The 19,701-nt window shown below is 43.9% G+C and overlaps 1 protein-coding gene across 1 annotated transcript in view; it reads left to right on the forward strand.

Annotated features, from left to right (window-relative positions):
• Window positions 1-3,330: 3,330 nt before the first annotated feature.
• Window positions 3,331-19,701, forward strand: part of ECHDC3 (enoyl-CoA hydratase domain containing 3) — a 285,070-nt gene continuing 268,699 nt past the window's right edge. Inside the window, exon 1 of the mRNA XM_078654831.1 lies at window positions 3,331-3,596. Coding sequence (XP_078510957.1) covers window positions 3,436-3,596 — 161 coding nt within the window. The 5' untranslated portion in view covers window positions 3,331-3,435. The remainder of the gene's footprint in view (window positions 3,597-19,701) is intronic.

Raw genomic sequence — 19,701 nt, forward strand, 5'->3', positions numbered from 1 at the left:
ACCACAGTCCCCTATTGTCCAAACACAAGCTATACCTTCTCTCTCAGGTCCAAATCTTTCCCAAACGTTTGAATTACACCCCGTGTCACACCCAGGGGCTAGCATACCATCTGTATCACTCCAGCGGTCCAAGAGAACATCTTTCACTTCTTTCAGATAACAACAGTGTTTAAGAGACTGGTGGAACTGAGAAAAACCTTTTAGACAAAAAAATAGGATTGTGATATCAGCGGTCCAAGCAGTGAGGCCTCAACCCTGTCTCACGCCCAGGGACAAGCACACCATCTGTATCATGCCCAGTGTTTCAAGCAACAACCAATTCACATTTCCTAGCATGCTGACTATCGAAAATAGGTGACCCCTGCAGCAACGCCTCTAAGGCCACCTTGTGACTACTCAGTTCAGGCACATAGAATAGGTAGCATGCCAGTACAAGTTTTGCGCTTCTTCCTACTTTGCAATACGCCAAATGATGGGGCTAAGGATCAGATGTGGTTTCTTACCCTCTGGCGGCGGCTACAGGACGCGCTTCCGCCTCATGGATTAAGCAGAACTTCCAGTCATTTGTGGCATCTGCTCACCTTCCTTACTGCGCAGATGTGAATCCGTTCGGGTGGGTTCACTTTCCTTTGGCTGCAGTCGGGTTTGAGGTACCAATCTCTGCTGTCTGGCTCACCAAAATGTTGCTTAAATATGAATTTACCTTGAAAAAACGAAAGACAAGAGGCAGTTGGCAAAGCAGGAACTATTCTACACCCCACCCGCAAGCTCCGCTCTGCCGGCCTCGACGCTGTCCCCCGCCTCCGAAGAACGACAGCCGGAGGCAGATCCTTCTCCCACCTCACCGCTAAGACCTGGAACACCCTCCCCACCAACCTAGGGTAAACCCCAGACCTACTGGCCTTCAGAAGACTACCCAAGACCTGGCTCTTCGATCAGTAGCAGCATTGCCGCCCCCCCCTCCCGTCCTCCCCAGTGCCTTGAGACCCTCATGGCCTCGTGGGGATGTACGATGTTATAACGCAATCAAAATGATCGCGGTACATCACAACGCACCACGACTTGCGCTGTAGGGTGCTGGACTTAGGAATAGTAAGATTCCAACTCCAGCCTACGTACAGTAGGGAAGGTGTTGGAATAGTAAATCTACTATTCCTTAGTCTAGAGCGCCCTCCAGCGCAAGTCGTGGTAACGACTTGCGTTGTAAAAGACGCGTCGTAATGGCATCGCGGTGCTTTGGCCACGGTGTAAAGGTTGTAGACCCCATCATGGGTATGTAGTGCGCTCTAAAAGTGTCCTGATTGATTGATTATTGGTTTAAATAAATGCTTCGGCTGGGATTACAGTTTACCGAAACTGGCCTGAGGACGGTCTCAAAGTACAACCAATCTGAGCAAGTTTTTTACATTTTTGAGTGTCATAAAAGTACATCCGGCGATACTTGTTTGGCAAAAGAATGCGGGCCTTGTCTGTGGAGTCGTACATAAAAGATCCCGAATAACAAATGCAGGTGGGCCTCGACTTTGCGTTGAGACAATGTGAGCCGGTGGGTAATGTGTCCAGCATGAGGGGCACGTGATCACTACATGTATTGATTGGCTGCATGATCCTAACTCCATGTGGCATCTAACTTTACGGTGTTTTTTTAAATGCGCACACCCCTCTGGTCATGTGTGCTTTATTGGGGCCAGTTTCCCTGGACCATTGTGGTGTCACTGTGCTTAACTGGGGGATGGACCTTAGTTTCCTGTTCTCGCGTTTGTCGGCTACATGGCACCCCACATGTGACCTGTCAATCAGTTACGGTGGCCCTAAGTTGCAGAGCCTGTCTGATCACGTATTTCTGAGTCGGGGTTGATGGAAAGTTCATGATGGGCGAATTTGATAATAGTGATGCGATTTCGTTTGTGTACCATTATAAGCGCTACCTGTACCTGTCCATCCACAGCTCCTCTAACTGAAGATGGAACTAGTGTTCTCAGTCAGATCACAGACCTCAAATCTACCCATCCCAGGCTCACATAATCACCTATTAGACACCTTGCCTACCTACCTATCTTGATGGTCGATGGCTTTTGTACAGTACCTTTAGCACAACCTGCCTGTAACTATGATGGGGGTTTGCCAATGTCTTGGCCTGGTTCAAATCTATACAGTTTTGACTGTAACTTTTGATCAAATATAATTGAGCTATCCATAATTTGCCGCAACCTTTTAGTAAAATGCATTGTGAGACCTTTCCAAATTCCCCTGTAAAATGGCATTTAAATTCTATTTGGTTTTCACCACTGTTGCAGCCTTAAAATGTTTAAAACCCAATGTGTGCCGCTAATTGCCCAAAATGTTCTTGATGGCAGATTAAATGTAAACTTCTCTTATGAAGTTCGGCAAAATTAAGAAACACCACTGTTTATGAAGCATATGAAGTTTCCTAACTTTACATGAAGTAAAGTTTGTTCACTTTGAGCCTTCAAGGTGTGATGATTTCCTGAAGCAGAATGTCCCAAGTATGACATCCTTGAGCTAAAAAAAATTGTGTTTGAAAGCTAGACATCCTCCACCTCAGGCAGGTAAGTGGTGAGGGAGGGTTTTGAGCTGAGGCTAGTTTTTTTTTTTTTTTTAAAGAACTGCACAAGCTTTGCATTTTAGAAAGCTTAAACGGTTTAGAAAATACACAAAGTTGGAGTCAGTCGAATTTAAAACTTTACAACCCTTTCTACTTTAAATGCTACATAAAATATAGAATTTAAATGTTGGATTGTGGAAAGTTGATTGAGTATGGTTTAATGTGTACCAGAAAAAAAATCCACGTATTCCTTATCATAGGATCTCACAGTGTGCACCCTGAATATCGAAACCAGATGATCGATAGCACCGAATATCAAAGACAAAAACAGGAATTCAAAATATTGACAGGTAAATAAGTATAGATTTTCTATACCTTACTCCACATATATGTACCTACACCATATATATAGCTATAAGGTACTGAGATGCGTAGTTAGGAATAGTACATCTATACTTCCCTATATGCACTTGCCTTTTGATATTCTGCCTTTAATATACTTGTACCACAATATTCTGAGGATAGATATTTAGTAGTACAACCATCATTTGAGAAACAATGCACCTAGAGTGCACAGCTTTAATGTTTGGTCATAGCTCTTTACTCAAACATCTGTTGGTACTTTGCAGATCGTAAAGTTTCCTTCTACCAGTTACCACTAGATGGCAATAGTATCTCGCACATAATAAAAATATGCCTACGTCCTTCTCCAACGTGACCTCGTTCACGTGCTGGCGAAGTGACGTCACACCAGTTTTGGATCAGAAAGGTTGTCGAGCTCTTCTTAAAGAGACAGGAGTTGTTGCTTTCCGAGTTTGCATTCTCGAGGGGGGATTAATAGTGGAGTTGGTTTCGCGGAAAGGTCTGTAATGCTGCGGCGATGCAGACAGCTGAAAAGCGCGGGCTGGATCCTGCAAGATCTTTGTATCTCCGGCGCTACAGCCCGGGGGAGCCATGGAAGCAGTGGCGGTGCCCAGCTGCTGTCTAAGCCAGGTGCCCTCACCCACTGTCTGCAGCAAGACGGCATCAGGTCAGCACTACAGCCTTACCGCAGGGGTTGGGGCACATCTTGACCGCCCCTTGGTCTCACCTGAGACTAAAATGAATAACTTCTAGATTTGTTAAATATGTTTAGGTCAACCCCACCCTGCTTTGTGACGTCAAGGGGCTAACGAGAGTATAAGTGTGGCAGCAGCAGTTCTGCTTGCAGCTGCCCTCGTGACACCGTGTACTGCTACTCAGCAGTGATTGTCCATAGACCCGTAGAAATCATGCATTGGCAGCAGTTCTACCAGTCGAAGGTGTGCACAACAGTGTTGTTTATTCATTTATTTATGCGTTTTTATATAGCGCGGACTTTACCCGAGGTGTCAGAGCGCTTCACAATAGGAACAGAACTGATACATGAGAACATTACAAGTGAACAAATTACAAAAGCAAAAGTTACATTACATGAGGCAAAAGTGACAATCGTGAGCAAACTTAATACAAGAGGTAGAAAACGGTGCATTACAGGAGGAAAAAGTGACGTGTGCAGGTTACAAAAAGCGTACAAAGTACAAGTAGAGGTATAATACTGCAATAAATGGAGTACACTCAAACACAAGAGCAAACATTACGTAGGCAATGGTGGCACTTGTGCAAGTATCGAAAGCAAACAAAAAGTAAGAGGTAGCAAACAGTGTGTTACAAGAGAAAAGTGACGTGTGCATGTTACAAAAGAGCACCAAACACAGGTAAAAGGGTAGTACTGCAATAAATGGCAGTCTCTCAAACCACAAGAACACACTGGGAAGGCACTTCCATAGTCATGGAGAATAGAGATTGTCTACACTAAAAGGTCTTCCTTCAGATAATAGAGAGGGCATGAATTAACTTTGGAAGTGTCTTTGAAGGAGGAGAACTTTTAGGTCAGTTTTGAAGGCCTGAGAGGAGGTGGTGGTCCGGAGCTGAGGCGGAAGTGAGTTCCAGATTCTCACTGCGTTGCCTGAAAAGGATTGGGCCATCGATCTTTCCTTCTTGAAAGTGGGAGGTTCAAGCAGTAGATTTTCCGCATTTCGTGATGGTCTCGAGCCTCCAGAGAGTTTCAGTTTATTAGCCAGATAGCGAGGAGAGGAGGAGCGCAAGGCTTTGTGGGTGATGCAGGCAGTCTTGTAGATAGATCTTGCCTCGATGGAAAGCCAGCGGAGGGTGGATAACATGGGTGTAATGTGGTCGCTTCTTTTGGCCCCATAAATTAAACGAGCTGCTGAATGGAGAACAGACTTAAAGGGGGACAGGTGGGATTTGGGGAGGCCAGTAAGAAGAGAATTGCAGTAGTCCAGTCTGGAGAGGACCAGCGATTGGACCAGGGTTTTAAGGTCATGCTCCGGGAAGAGGCGACGAATCCCCCAAAGAAGGCGCAGTTGGTATCGAGCAGACTTTGCAATTGAATTAATGTGGGAGATTAGATTGAGTTTTGTGTCGAGTATTACACCAAGGGATATTGCGCTGTCGACAATGATGGGTTTATTGTTCAGTAGATTCATCTGGTCCATCCATGATTGAACCGGGGGAGGAGAAAGTGAGGAGGAGAGGAGGAGGAATTCTGTTTTGGAGGCATTCAGAATCAGTTGATGTGTTGACATCCAGTTTTGAATGGAGTCCAGAGTAGAGCTTAGGACAGAGAGATCGTGAGTGGAGGCAACCTTGAGGTAGATTTGAGTGTCGTCTGCGTAGAGATGATAGTGGACCCCGGATTTACTTAGGAGATTTCCCAGTGGTTCCAAATAGAGATTGAACAATGTGGGTGCAAGTATAGAGCCTTGAGGAACACCTTGACCCACCGCCAAAGGAGATGAAAGACTGTCCGCTATTTTGATCATTTGGGATCTATCAGAGGGGAAGGAAGCAAACCATTTAAGCACAGTGCCCTCCATGCCCATTCTCTGTTGAAGAGTGTTGAGGAGGGTGTTGTGATTGACAGTGTCAAAGGCTGCAGAAAGGTCAAGGAGAATTATAAGACAAGACCCCCCCGAATCGAGTATCTGCAGCGCGTCATCAATCACTTGCAGCAGTGCTGTTTCAGTGCTGCAGTTTTGGATGAAGCCGGGCTGAAAATTGCCAAGAAGGTCATTGTCCTTGATATGACGAGAGAGCTGTTTCGCAACACATCTTTCTGTGATCTTCGCAATAAAGGGTAGGTTAGTGATGGGGCGGAAGTTGTTGAGGTCATTTGCATCAGCAGTGGGTTTTTTAAGCAGAGGGGTGAGCTGCCCAGTTTTGAAGGGAACAGGAAGGGAGCCTTGACAGAGGGAGAGGTTGACCAGAGTGGTCCAATAGGGAAGAGAATGGGTATAGAAGTCAATGGCAATGGCACTGAGGATGGGGTCAAGAGAATGGTTGGAGGGCTTTGTTTCGAGGATGCACTTGAGCAGGACATCTTCAGAGATGGGGTCGAAGTTCTACCAAATGGTTAGTGATTTGCGCTCCTCTGGAGAGGTAGGATGGGCGACCTGATCCACAAGTGATTTCACTTTTTTGTCAAAGAATACAGCGAAATCCGCAGCGTTCTTTGAAGAATCCTCCAACTTGTAGGTTGGGGGAGAGCAGTTAGTATTCTTGATGAGATCAAAACGTTTTTTGGGTCTATTTTTGGCTGAGTCAAGGAGGGTTCTGAAGTGGGATGCTTTCCCAAGGAAGATGTGCTTGTGGTACTCCAAATTATCGGTGGAGGGCGCTTGCCTCCATTGTTTCTCCAGGAGTCTTAGGTGCTTCCTTTCTTCATAGAGGGATTTGTTGAACCAAGGTACTGAGGACTGGGCCCGATGGGGGGAGATGGAAAGGGTTACCAAGGGGGGAAAGGGGTAGCACAGCATTGCTGGCGGAGTGGGGGGAAGGAGAGAGATGCAATGGGAATGTGGAGAAATCGAGGTAAGAAGCGAGGGGAGGAGGGGGTAGAGAAGAGGGGGAGAGGGAGGAATAAGGGGAGCATAAGGAAAGTTAGCTGGGGGAGGAGTTTTGGAGGAGGGGTGGACTAAAAAAGGGAGTAGCAGGTAGGAATAGGGGGGAGGAGATGAGATTGGAGTACCGGGACGGTGCAGATTGGACGAGGAGCGTATTAGCTAGTGGTACGGCTGATGTGACGAAGGGGGGGCATACTGTGAAGTGAGAGGAAAGGGAGAGGAGGGCACAAGGGAGGGGGATGGAAGAGGGCCAACCTGTGCCTTCCGAGGGTGCAGCCTATTGGAGTGTGGGGGGGTCAGGGGAGGAGAAAGGGAGTAATGGTGGAGCTGGATGGAGAGTCAGGGGAAAACACAGTCGCAGAGGAGGGGAGTAGGGAGGGCAAGAGGTGGCCAAAGAGAGAGAGACAGGTGTTGTTGCCTTGGATCATGACAGTACCGTTGTTATAGATTGAGATGGTGAGGGAGCCGTTGAAATACGCAGAGGGGGAAATCTTTAGTTGTTTCCCATGAGGGATAGAGGAGGAGGAGGTGACGTTAAGGGAATTTTATAAGATGGTGGACCAAGAGGGGGTGTTGTGAGTGAAGAAAATGAAATCGTTTTTGCGCTTCCCAAAACGACCATTGTAAAATTGATCAACAAAAAGGGAATCAGGGAAACGTTCAATAGTGTTATGCTTCAATCGTTTTACTGAAGCTTTAGTCTGGCCGGGAGGATAAATGATTTTATAGCAGTTAATTCCAGCCTTAACTCGAGTGGTGGCCATGTTGGGAAAATGAGGAGGAGTGCGGGGGGGATATGAGAAGGGTGTTACTAGGAAAGCGGTGGTGAGGAGAAGTATAAGGACTAAAAGGGGGCACATATTCCAGACGTCAGATGAGGAAATCTGAACTAATGTGCCGTCCGGGAAGAGAGGTGGGTATTTGTTGGGCCCTTCAACTAGGTATACATGAAGCCAACTGGCACAAGATAATATTTACAAGGGAAATGTTCATATATGATAGGACCAACTGGACCACTGTCAAAACCATCACGAAGCACAGTTAGTCAAAGTAGAACATATCACAAACAAACACCCCTTGACCACTGGTGATCACAGTACTTCACATCAGCCTGCATAAGGCCACCTTTAGAGGTGCTCAGAACAGGGTGCGTAAATCATACAACATGAAAAGCATTTCCTAGAACCACATATACTTAAAAAGGGTCTGGCTCTGTACAAAACCTCGCAGTCTCCCTGGCCAACTGGCCATCTCAAAGGGGGGCTCAAATGCACTGAAACCATAATGACAAGGTTGCTGCCACTGCAGCGAGAGTCCTAACTCAAACAGAAATGTCCCCATGGATAAAGTGTCCTAAACGGTGCAACTGGCACTACTTGCAGCACAGCTGTAAAAGGCCTAAATGGAGCAGCTGGCACTACTTGCTGCGCAGTTTTAAAAGGCCTAAATGGTGCAGCTGGCACTACTTGCTGCGCAGCTGTAAAAGGCCTAATTGTGCAGCTGGCACTACTTGCTGCGCAGCTGTAACAGGCCTGAACGGTGCAGCTGGCACTACTTGCTGCGCAGCTGTAATTCTAGTATGTATGTAGTGGCAGCACTGGCTTTGAGTTGTACATTAATAGTAAAGCATTAGATTCTTCCAATATACTACACTAGTACCAGCATGCTTTGTACGAAGAGCATGTGGCAGAGCACCGCACCAGCACTAGGTGCCAAGAAGGATTGTGGTGGTAGATGTACTACTACAATAATGTTTACATAAACAGTATAGTAGGTACCTGCGAAGCGTGTGACGGCAGCAGGTGTACAGACACAGTGATAGTAAAAGTAGTACCTGCATAAGATGCACATAGGCGTGTGGCAGTGATAGTACGGACTCGTCCAGCACAGTTACCTGCATGCACTGTAGAAATCCCTCCAGGAGATTCACATAACACGACAGCAGCAGTAGACCACGTGCACAAGGTGTATACAAGTGTGTGCTCTCTCCAGGTGTACAGTCGGCCGCGGGATTGCCTCCTCAAGACACTGGCTGATGAAGTACTGGTAACAGGCGCATTAAGTACTACACCAGGTGTATAGAAGCAGTTTGATGGTGTACGCTTTGAGTACATAAAGTGTAAGCAAGGGGTTGATAAGGAGAGCACCCTGTGTATTATAGCTGCCTAAGGCGGTGATGTACATTATGGCAACAACAGTACTACGTGAATCCGGTGCAGTACTAGCTGCACGTTGTTTAAATAAAACATGATCACGGTATGTCTGACGTGTCATGCAGAAACAGCAGTGCAACATCAGCATTGACTACTCCAAATGTGCATAATCCATGTCAGAGAAGCCCTAATTATATTTATAGAGTTTGAAAAAGTTGTGCTACCTGCACAGTAGTCATTCCTGTACAATGTATATAAAAAGTATGACAGATGCGCTACTTCTTGCACACTATGTACAGATACAATTTGCACAGCTGCACTTTTGTTTTCCAAAGGGGTACAGAAAAAGTCTAATGGGCACTACTCCATTCGCCAGAAGCAACTTCGCATAAGTAGGTGTTTTTGCGTTGTCACTTTTAATTGGAAATGGGGATTTTGAAAGTTGATGCAGAGATGTGTCCTAGAGACACCCAAACTAAGAAGGGGAAAGAGATGCATGCTCTGAGGAAGGCAAACTGGTTGCACGAAAATAAATGTTTCTGAAGGTTTCAATACCGACCAAAACAGCATTCTTGCCTGACAATCAAACTCCTGAGTACAGCACTAAGAAAGAGATTGCCAAAGAGTTGTAGTCTGTGTCCCACATTGTGGGAAACCATGAAGAAGTACTGACTGTGACTTTGGATGAACCTTATGAGACTGGAAAGCCGGAATGAGAGGTGATGCACAATATTGTGATGTTTTGAGGTCTGCATTAGCTGGCGGCGACCAGTGGCTTCATCTCCCAGAGCAGTGGAAGATACCTGTGCCTCAACAATCTAGATACTTCTAGAAATACAATTTATGACAGGCTTTATTTCCATGGGACAGTGAGGTGCCCTTTCTCGTTGCCCTTTCTGAGCGGCTCTCTGTTGTATGATAGAAGCACCCAGATTTCACAATACAGGTTATTCAGGCTAGAGCGCCTCAAATGATGATGAGGATATCTGAAAGGGAGCACTGACCTTGATGCAGAATTCCTAAAAAAGGTAAGAGTGGGAGGCAGCATGTCACAGTAAATGACTTGTGTTTCTTGGCTAAAAAAGAGACCGAAAGAAAGGGTTTATTCTCTGGCTGCCTTCCAACTCCTAAGTTTTGCCTTCTATTTCCAGTTCAGGCGAGTGAGTTCAGTATTTAGGCTTGAGTAACTTGGTTCACCCGTACGCTGCACACAGTGGAATACACAGCATAACTGACACTGCAGTAAGATCACAGAGACTTTAGTCCAGACCATTTTCTTAGCTAACTGTGGCCTAGAAAAGTGAGGACTGATAAACACCTGTATTGCGCTAGGCGGAGAATTGTGGGCATTTTCAAGGTGTGCATGTTTGGTTGTGAATTTTGAAAGTGTGCAAAGAGGTGATAATAGCAAAATATAGTGATGCTAACTGGAGATTTATAGGAAATAGCGCATTGTACTTACTAAGGCATCATTGAAACCTGCAAGTACGCTATTTGAGCATTAACATTTAAAAAATGTGCACATTACAGAATATGTCAATCTGCTGGTGTACAAAATGGTGTTGGTGTCACACGGAAAATGTCATTCTAGTATTGAAAATAGCAAAACAATTCCTAAAGAACCACCAAAGTGTATTCTAAACTGGTGTCCAAATATTACCTTTTTTGTCTACAATTGGGCCATTATTTTTCCTAAAACGTCTTGAGAATGGTCTCCATCCCCCTGTGATTGGGGCTTTGAAGTTTAACATCTCACGTTAATCTCTCCTTGCAAAAACATCCTTACCTTTAATTAACTTTACCCTTTTTTCCGCTCAAAGCATTGGATCCTTTCCACCATGTCATGACCAATACAATAGAATCAATTATCTAAACTGAATTAGTTGCATGAAGAGAATCACTTAACTGGCTGCTGCTAGGAACACAACACAGACAAGGAGCTCGTCTTTGTAGTGCATGGTAGGGGGTGTTTAAAGTGTGATGCGCCGAGGGATGCTGTATTATTGCACTGCTACTTTGTATAGTCACACAACTCGAATTTAGTACTTTGCGGCAGTGTGGAAACGAGTAAGAAAGGGCAAATATATGTACTCCTTAAATCCATATCTCCCGGGTTCTGCTCGCTTCTACAGGGCTTAACAAGCAATGGCCGCGCAGGCGTGAAACTGACACGGCCGAGCGGCGCGAAAGTCAGATGGCAGCTGTGCACGTCGCGCGTGCTTGTGCGCGTGACAGCAAGCTGGTGGCCGGCAAAAGAAGCACTTTTAAAAGCCAGCTAGTAAATGTCTAGACAGAACCAGCGCATGCGCTGGCTCTAGCGAGACTTAAAAATAGCTTTCATGACAGAAAAAATAAAAACAAGCACTATATTTTTGTTAGCTGTACACGCTTACTGTATGAAGCGCATAAAAATCGCACGCTTCGATTTAGCAAAACGGTCATCTGCCCCCCCTGCATAAACAACCTCAGGCCTAGGGTGATCTGACAGAGACTTAATCAGCCACCTCCAACTTGGCTCTGCTATGCTCACTGTCATGGTGGGAGATTGCAGGGAAGGTTGGGATTGTCTGAGGACTGGTGTCGAGATGCTCCAGAAAATTTCACAAATGTGTTTGATAGGAGGCCTGGGGTATTTATATCCAGGTACATTCCCTCTGCCGCCCCCCCCCCCCACCCCCCTTCCAGTGCAATGCATGGATTAATCCACTTTCATGGCCCGGGAACACAGCAAGTGTTCTCTTCCTTAGAGCTTCTAGATTGCCTTGAGAGAATGCATCGCAGACTGGGTGAGTGTGGGAATGCATTTAAGCCTCAGATCATCCCTTTTTAAGGAGGAAGAGTTGCTTTTGGACACGTGTTTTAAAATTGCAACATTCTTGCAAATGAGGGTGATTCTGAGGATTGAAGAGTCACTATTAAACTGATAAAAGTCAATGTATAAAATATAGTGGGTTATACAGCTGTACCCATAACAAGGTTGAGTCTCACAGCCCATTTGGATGGATTCAGAATTCGAATGCAAGAGAAGGCACTTTTATATGTATGCTCTTTAAGAGTCTGCATTAGTTCACCATGATAGAACAAAGGTAGTACGTTGGAATACATTTAATGAAAGAGAACCAGCACTTCCCAGTAGGAAACATGCGCTCTGTTGTAGTGAGTACCTGCACTTCTATTTTTATATTTCATGCACTACTTTGCACAAAGCACTGCGCTTTAGTCTACGGAAATCAAAGACTTTAAAATTAGGACAAGTCTCACTATTCTGGTCGTAAATCTTCGTTCTAAGTCCTTTACACAGTGCTGCAGCTACTACTCTGGTCCTAGTTGTAATTCCTCATTCTAAGTCCTATAGGCAGTGCTGCAGTTGTGTCTCTCTTCCAATGTGGCAGTTCCTCATTCTCAGTCCTCTAGACTCTTCTATTAAAAAAACAATGTCAATTACAGCACCAATAGCTCTAACTTTCACAAACGCGAGACTGATTGCATTGCAAATGCTTGTTTTAAATGCAGTTTTATGCCTGAAGCTCAAAGCAGCTTTTGTCATTAGTAATGCTTAAATCTATAGGAGATATTTACGCTCTCTCAACCCACCCTTTTATGATTCAAAATCGTCACACCTTAAATCATTTGTAAATCATCACACTTGTTTCATTTCACATGTGACATTTGTTCAAAGAACACTCATATCATTAGTTACGTCAAATATATGTTTTCTCTATTTGAAATATTGCTAGTCATCTTTAATGTATATAGACACGGTCATTTCATTAGCAGACCTAATTTCTATATCGTAGATAAAGAAACCCCTACTAAAACTAGCATGTTCAGTATCACTATTATTACAAAAGCTGAGCACATAACAATTTTACATCTATTACTAAGGCAACACAAGTTTTGTTTGTAATCAGATCATGTATAGCCAGGCTCAAAAGTTCAGTGCAAAGTTCTCTAAGTAGTGTCTTGAAATGGTTAGTTTACTGTAAAATAAGTAACTAAAGTAATAATGGTCCAACAGAACAGTTCTTCTTTCCTTTCATCATTCAATTATTGTTTTCTTTCCAGCTCTGGATAGTTCTCAGTTATTATTTCAGCTTTTTCTTAGTTCTTTTTGTCTCAAGCAATAAAGGTAACTCATACAGTTCAAGTCTCACATCACACAGTTCTTCCAATGTGGCATTCTGTACTTTTTCCATGCAATATGACCACTGACGTGCTGAATAACTCTGACAGAGCACCAACCATCCTTTGGATTTTTTCAATCCAACCCTTCCACTTTCGTCTTAACGTTGTTCAGATTCAGGCATTCTATGTGTGCAAATTATTTTTCAGGGGACCACTGCAGACTTTTTGGATATCCCTTTAGCCAGCTTTTTATTACCTCCACTTGTGGGCCCACAGAGGCTGGACCTGACTCATTCACCCCTTTAACACCACTTTCATCTGAGTCAGTTTCCACTTTTTGCTTTTCCAGTCCCACCTCAGTTTGCTCTAGTGCTGCTTTAGACTCAGTGTGTTCCCCTTTTCCGTGGCCTTTGACCACTGCTGGCATCTCTTCTTGAAGAGTGGCTGTTTTATCAAGGGGACATGGCACCCTACAGGTATGACTCTGTGATGTCTTTGTGTTGCTTTATTATGCTTGAAACTTCAGGTGGATAGCTACAATACAATCTTTGTCGAATCTGTTGTTCTTCACACATCATCTTTGAGGCTTCATTGATAGAGTGAGTCTATTGATCTGATTTCAGAGAAACCGGCAAGCTATACCTGGGCATCGTTTTTTGCAGTAACACATTTGCACCTATGTAGTTGTCATTTTTCCTGGCTGTGTAAGCTTTTACCCATCTCATGAAGATGCACACTATAACTAGGACTTATCTCATTTCAAACTTTCCAAATCCTGTGTGGTATCTATTCTTCTTAAAGAAACATTTCATTGAATCCCTCTCTAAATGTGTGGGTCCATGCATGTATTATATTACTGGAAATGACAAACTATCTGGCAACACTGGTCTCTCATCAGCTGACTTTTGGATGTCATTTGTGTTTTTCTCAATATCCGTTCTGATCCAACCTTGTTGTTCTGCCTCTGAAACATTTTCTTTTGTGCCCTATTTAACTCTTCCCAAGTGTAAGTTATTGACAGTGTCCCTTTCATATTCACATGTTAAAATTCCATTGAATGTATAGGCTAACAGGACACAATAGTTAGACTGCATGTTATGATAAGGACAATCCATTTTGTATTTTGGGCTGAGGTCACTTCTGGAAGCCATGAAACTTTGACAACATAATGTATAGGGAACACAGCATGTGCTTCTCCTAATGGGCCATTGTTACCCCTCAAACATGAACCATCTACAAAATGGACATGGCTGGACTCAATCTGGGGTTCATTATTAGTGTCTAACCATGGCTTCATGCATAGATTCATGAAACTTAGACATTCATGTTCAGCTTCATCACAAACAAATTCATTTGCTGGCAGTAGACTCTACATTTGAATTTAGACTTTTTTTGGTCAAAATATTTTTCAATTGCAACTCCAAAAAGTAAGGGACCATTTCAGTTACTGGACATTCCATCATTATATTCTCACTCTTTTTGAGACTGACATCAACTGCAGCTACTAAGTTAAGGCAGATGGGCATTTCTGTGACGATAGGGTTGAGGGTTGTCGGGAAATATGTCACAGACTTTGAAACATCTTCATGATTTTGACTAGTCACTGAGAGAGCGTAGCCCTCCTTCGCGCTGCAAATTGGTGTACATTCTTTTAAATACACTGGCACCGCTAGTGCCGGGCCGCAATACATTTTCTCTTTCAACACTAGGAATTAATTTGTGCAATTTTTGTCCAATGTAAGTGGATCATACACATCCTTGTGTGTCAGCCTCAGTAGAGGCTTAGCCACTAGAGAAAGGTTTGGTATCCACTGTCTTCAGCAGCCAACCATTCTCAAAAGCATCCTGCCTTCTTTCTGAATTTGAGGTGGATTCATCTGGGGAATTGCTTTCACTCTCTCTCGTGACACCCTTCTAGTTCCTTTTCCAGGTATTTGTCCCAAATATTGATCTTCTTTTTGACAGTACTCCTGACTATCCACATGCAATGGCACCATGATATAAACCTGACAAAAATCCATAACAATAAGCCATTCTTCAAAACATGGAATGTGAAAAAATCTGCTGGCTGGATTCTGTACCATAGGACAACACGGAACAATTATGCTGCTAATCTCCTGCACTATTCTGTTCTTCTCATTTAGTTTCTGTAAACCTGTGATCAGAGTACATGAACTTCCAGTCAATTCCCTCAAAAATCCTTTACTCAGTTTATCTCAAATTAAGGGTGAAATTCCTGCAACTGTTTCTTGTATTAAATTGTATGATGGTGTTCTTAAATACATCATCTGGTTTTAATTTGACTAAGTCTGGTTCTGCACGTTTTATTAATCTGATATCTTTCTCTGTGAACTCCCATACTCTGGGTTTACTATTTCTTTCAAATCGGAAAGTAATTTTTCAACTGTATTTACTGAAAACAATCCTACAGCTGTCTCTTGTTGGGCCATTTTAAACTGTATATCCTCATCAGAAGTCTGATATTTAACATCATCTGGTGTACAGTAAATTGTGCTGTTTAATTTGCAATACAAATAAATTCCTGTCAGGCCTACAGTGCTTGAGACACAACAACAAATTGATAACTTTCACAAATAAACCTCATTTTGCTGCAACCTTCTCTAAAACTGGGGTTATAATGTGTCTGTTTAAAACTCCTACTACTTGGGTATTCTTTCCTAAGTGGGGTAAGTCTGGAACTTCAACTGTTCTCACAATGGATCTGGTAATATCAGAAATGTTAAGGCTAAAACTCTCATTTTCAAATACTGCAAACTGTTGAAACAGTTTCTGATTTTGCTTCTGAAAATAATTCATATTTGCTTTAGACAACTGATTTAAATTAGGTTAAGGATTTCCCATATTTTGTGGGAGCATCTGGGCTTTGGGGAATTTGTGTAATTGATACCTGTTTCTGAATTGACATTTTCATTTGTTGAACTAGCACATTTTGCACCTGCATTTCTCCCTGTGTTTGCGCATTTCCATTTACTGCGTCATGTCCATACTTCCTCTTCCAATGCTCAAATCTGTTACAAGATGGCAAACAGTCACTTTCCCAGCATTGTAGTGGGGCTGAGCCTTGCATTCATACATTGTTAAGGTATCATGAGCTTATTAGAAGTTTAAAAGCCATTTTCCCTTTTGCTTTCTTTTGCACACAGCACACACGTTGGTTATTGTTTCGCGTTAGGCTGAGAGTTTTGCTTCACATGAGAAGAACTTGTTTTTCTACATTGCTAGACTTGCTTTGTAAGCTTAGTCTGAACAGTGAGTGCTGAGGCCTTGAAGGTTATATCAACACTGTTGCTGTTGCTCGAACTGATCAGCGCACGTTCTAGACATAACATATATGCAGCTGTGGACAGCTCAGATACTGCCGCCTTTAATAATACACTGTGTAGGCATGATTGAACACACTTGGAGAACATTCGTATGCTGAGAGCTTGTGCTGAACTCGATGTGATTCACTCCTGCTAATCTCTGAGGTATGGGGTCGCCTATGCAAGCCTAAGAAACCTTTTTTAGTTATAAAATAACCTACTAGCAAGGGAGGGTGAAATATAGGAATATATTTAACTTGTTTCCATTTAGCATTATAAAATGCTTTCTCCCTTTGTATTTTATGGAATAGTAACTATGCTGACAATCTTATTTCTTATCATATGTCGGCTTGTATTAGCTAAAATGCTACACCTGAGATCACGGCGTTGAAATAAACATTTTAAACTTGCTCGTGTCTCCCTTTACTCCCTGTTCTGGACTAGTATGAGAGTATAACGAAAGAGTGCTCATGTTTCCCACCTTACCTGAGGTATCCTAAGTCACATGTTCTGGGTTGTCTAATCATTGGTGACTTTGCTATAGGACGAAGAGCTAATGAGACACTGATGCTAGTCTGGTTGGGGATTTTGGGTACTAAGGTGTGTTCTTGGTACACCCTAATTCACTGAGGTCCTGAGCCTATGTGCACAGTTCTGTGACTGAGCAGAATCCCTGCAACATGGCGCCCAACCTGGTTGGTCTTATTTCATGACCCTTGAGAAGTGCTTATATCAGTCCTTAACCCCTTCACTATTGTTTCCGGTTAACAGTGGTGATGGATAAACCTACCTATAGTTACATAGGTCTTTTCAAGCTTGAACCTTTAAAAACGGTTTCCTTTTGAATTACTACCCTGTTGTGCTACATTGTTTTGCATTGTACCTATTGTTTCTGTGTCGTTATGGGTGACATTGATATACCGCAGCATAGTCGCATTGCGATCTGCAATCATTTACAGGCTCATAACGTCACCTTGGAGGGCATAGTGGTTATTTTGGTGGTGAGTGCTGAGATAGCTTACACGTTTGAGATTTTCTACTCATGGATGACATTTCCTGCTGTGGATGCAGCTAATCAGGTGTTTCACACTTACACTCACACAGTCGTGCCCGTGGAATATGTTCCGTATAGGACACAGGAAATTCTGATTTCTGCATGGCAGCACCGTGTTTGGTTGAATGGCGCCTTTCCCCACAGTTTAACGGCGATTAGATTAGGTCCTTTGTCCATTCCAGTCACTTCTTGGCCTGTTTTGGCTGGATTTACCCCACATCCTCGTGCGGGGGTAGTCTCTGTTGCTGAATTGAGGCCCCTATATACCTCCGCAATTGGAGTTATTAGGGCCTTGGTTCAATACATTACCCGCAATTTCCAGGGCGGGCCCCTGGTGTTGCGGCGCTCCCAGCCGGACCGAGCGGAATGAAGCTTAGTCACGTCATGGTTAATGCGGTTATGGGCAAGCGTCCCCAGGATAAGGATGATATGCCTTTCTGGCTTGCCGAGAAATTTGACCAGCTGGAAGCAGTTTTTCCTAATTCGAGTCCTGTGGAAAAACACAGGATTCTTACAATTAGTTTGCCCAAGGACTTGGTACTGGAAGCCGGTGACTGCGAGTCATGGGGTAGAATTTTTGCGGCAGTGTACACGAGGTGCTTTGGCACTCCGTCAATGGTTGTCCTTCTGGCGGTCATTAAACGTGTTCAAGATGAACACGGACCTGAGGCTGCGGTTGAATTGGGAATGAGACTAGTTGGCTCATTTTATGTGGTTTCCGATCTCGTCCTTTCTAATATAAAGGGAGATGCGGTGAACTTCCAAGTGTCTAATGCCTTACGCGATGTCCCCGAAAGCCGATAAACCCCGTCAGTTTCAGAGAATTTTTACTGCGGCTTACAAGACCATAGGCAAGAATAGTTTAGGTGTTAAGCCCTTTTCTGCTAAAGATAAAAAACAAACTCAGGGGTCGAAGTCTGAGAACGACGATCAACCCAAGGCTCCTAAACAAAATTGGAACAAAAACAAAAAACAGGGAAAACAACAACAGAAACAGGAGTCCCGTCCCACATCACCAGTGCCTCCGTCTACTGAGCGCTCTTATTACTTGCGCGACCGCGCTATGATTAAGTCACCTGATCGTTTTCAGGTTCCTGATCAACGTTCTCCTCGTTCTTTACAGGACAAATCGGCCTCATCTTCCGGTGGTGGAGGCAGCAGGAGAGGCAGGGGTAGACAGCAGAGTCGCGACCAACCCCGCCCGAAAAACAGAAAAGGCAAGCAGGACTATTCTTCACAGAAAAGACCCTAGTTACAAAAAAAGAAAGTTGCTGCTTTAACAGCGAGATACGCCACAGATAGTGAGAACGCAGCTTCGGAATCAGACGCGGGCGCTGACGCTGTTGGACAGCGCAGCAGAGATTACTATAGTGCGAGAGGCCCTGCGTCCACTACTGAAGGTGACAGCGACTGACAAATTCGTTGTTGTTGAGACAGCTGATACTAGAGTAGCTCCCGCTGATCGGTTATTTGAGATCGACCTTTTAATTGAAGGTGACATACAACGTACCATAAAAGGGGTATTTTGGGAAAATCTTACAACTACGTATGACATTTTGTTAGCTGAGGCTGACTGGCCCCCACCTTTTGTTCTCGCAGCTCCGAGAGGGGAGGAGGTAATCCTCTCTAGTTTTGCGCACACTGTGTCAAAGGAGCATGTGCTGAATTTTGCAGAAGAGTGGGCTAAGGCCCTTGCGCCTGCTTTGTACCGTACTCACTGTGGTTGGGATACATTTTCTCCCCAACATGAGATTCCCTTGCGGTCTATGCCACAGCCTCAACCCCAATATCCCATGCAGCGTGAAGCGAAAGCTTCAGTCGCAGAAATCCTTGAACAATTGGAATAACAAGGTGTGATTGAAACTTGTTTGTCTCCGATGAATAACCCTCTTTTTACTGTGACCAAACCTGATGGTTCTTACCGTTTGGTATTGGAGTACCGGCATCTAAACTTGCATTGTCGTACCTGAGCAGTACAGAATACCCACGGCTCTGCTCTAGTGGATGGTCTTGTGCGTAAAAGCCACTTGACATATCCAATGTTTTTTTTGCCCACAATCTATCCGAAATTAAGTAGTCAATGGACCACTTTCACCAGTGGTGGCACACAGAAAAAATTCAAACGTTTAGCAATGGGCTATAAGAATAGTCCAGGTGTGTTTGCTGCCCGTATAGTTGTGGATCACATATATCTCACGGACGATCAGATATGGACGCATCTGTGCCATGTTGACCGCATCATTTGCAATTTTGTGGACTTCGATTACAAATTTAACTTTGCCAAGTCTCACATCGTAGAGTGCACAGTGTTGTTCCTGGGCTATGAGCTCAACAATGAAGGTCGAGAATTGGGTCCTCACTTTTTGGAGAAATGCACACAACTGCGCATTCCTACAACACTGAAAAAATTGCAATCCTTGCTGGGATTTTTTAAATTCGGGCGTACATACATTCCCGAATATTCCCAGCGTATCAAGCCATTATATGCTTTAATACAACCAACTTTTAACAAATCGTGCTGGCTGCCTGAACATTC

Source organism: Lissotriton helveticus, chromosome 1_1, assembly GCF_964261635.1.
Source record: "Lissotriton helveticus chromosome 1_1, aLisHel1.1, whole genome shotgun sequence".
Taxonomy (NCBI): domain Eukaryota; kingdom Metazoa; phylum Chordata; class Amphibia; order Caudata; family Salamandridae; genus Lissotriton; species Lissotriton helveticus.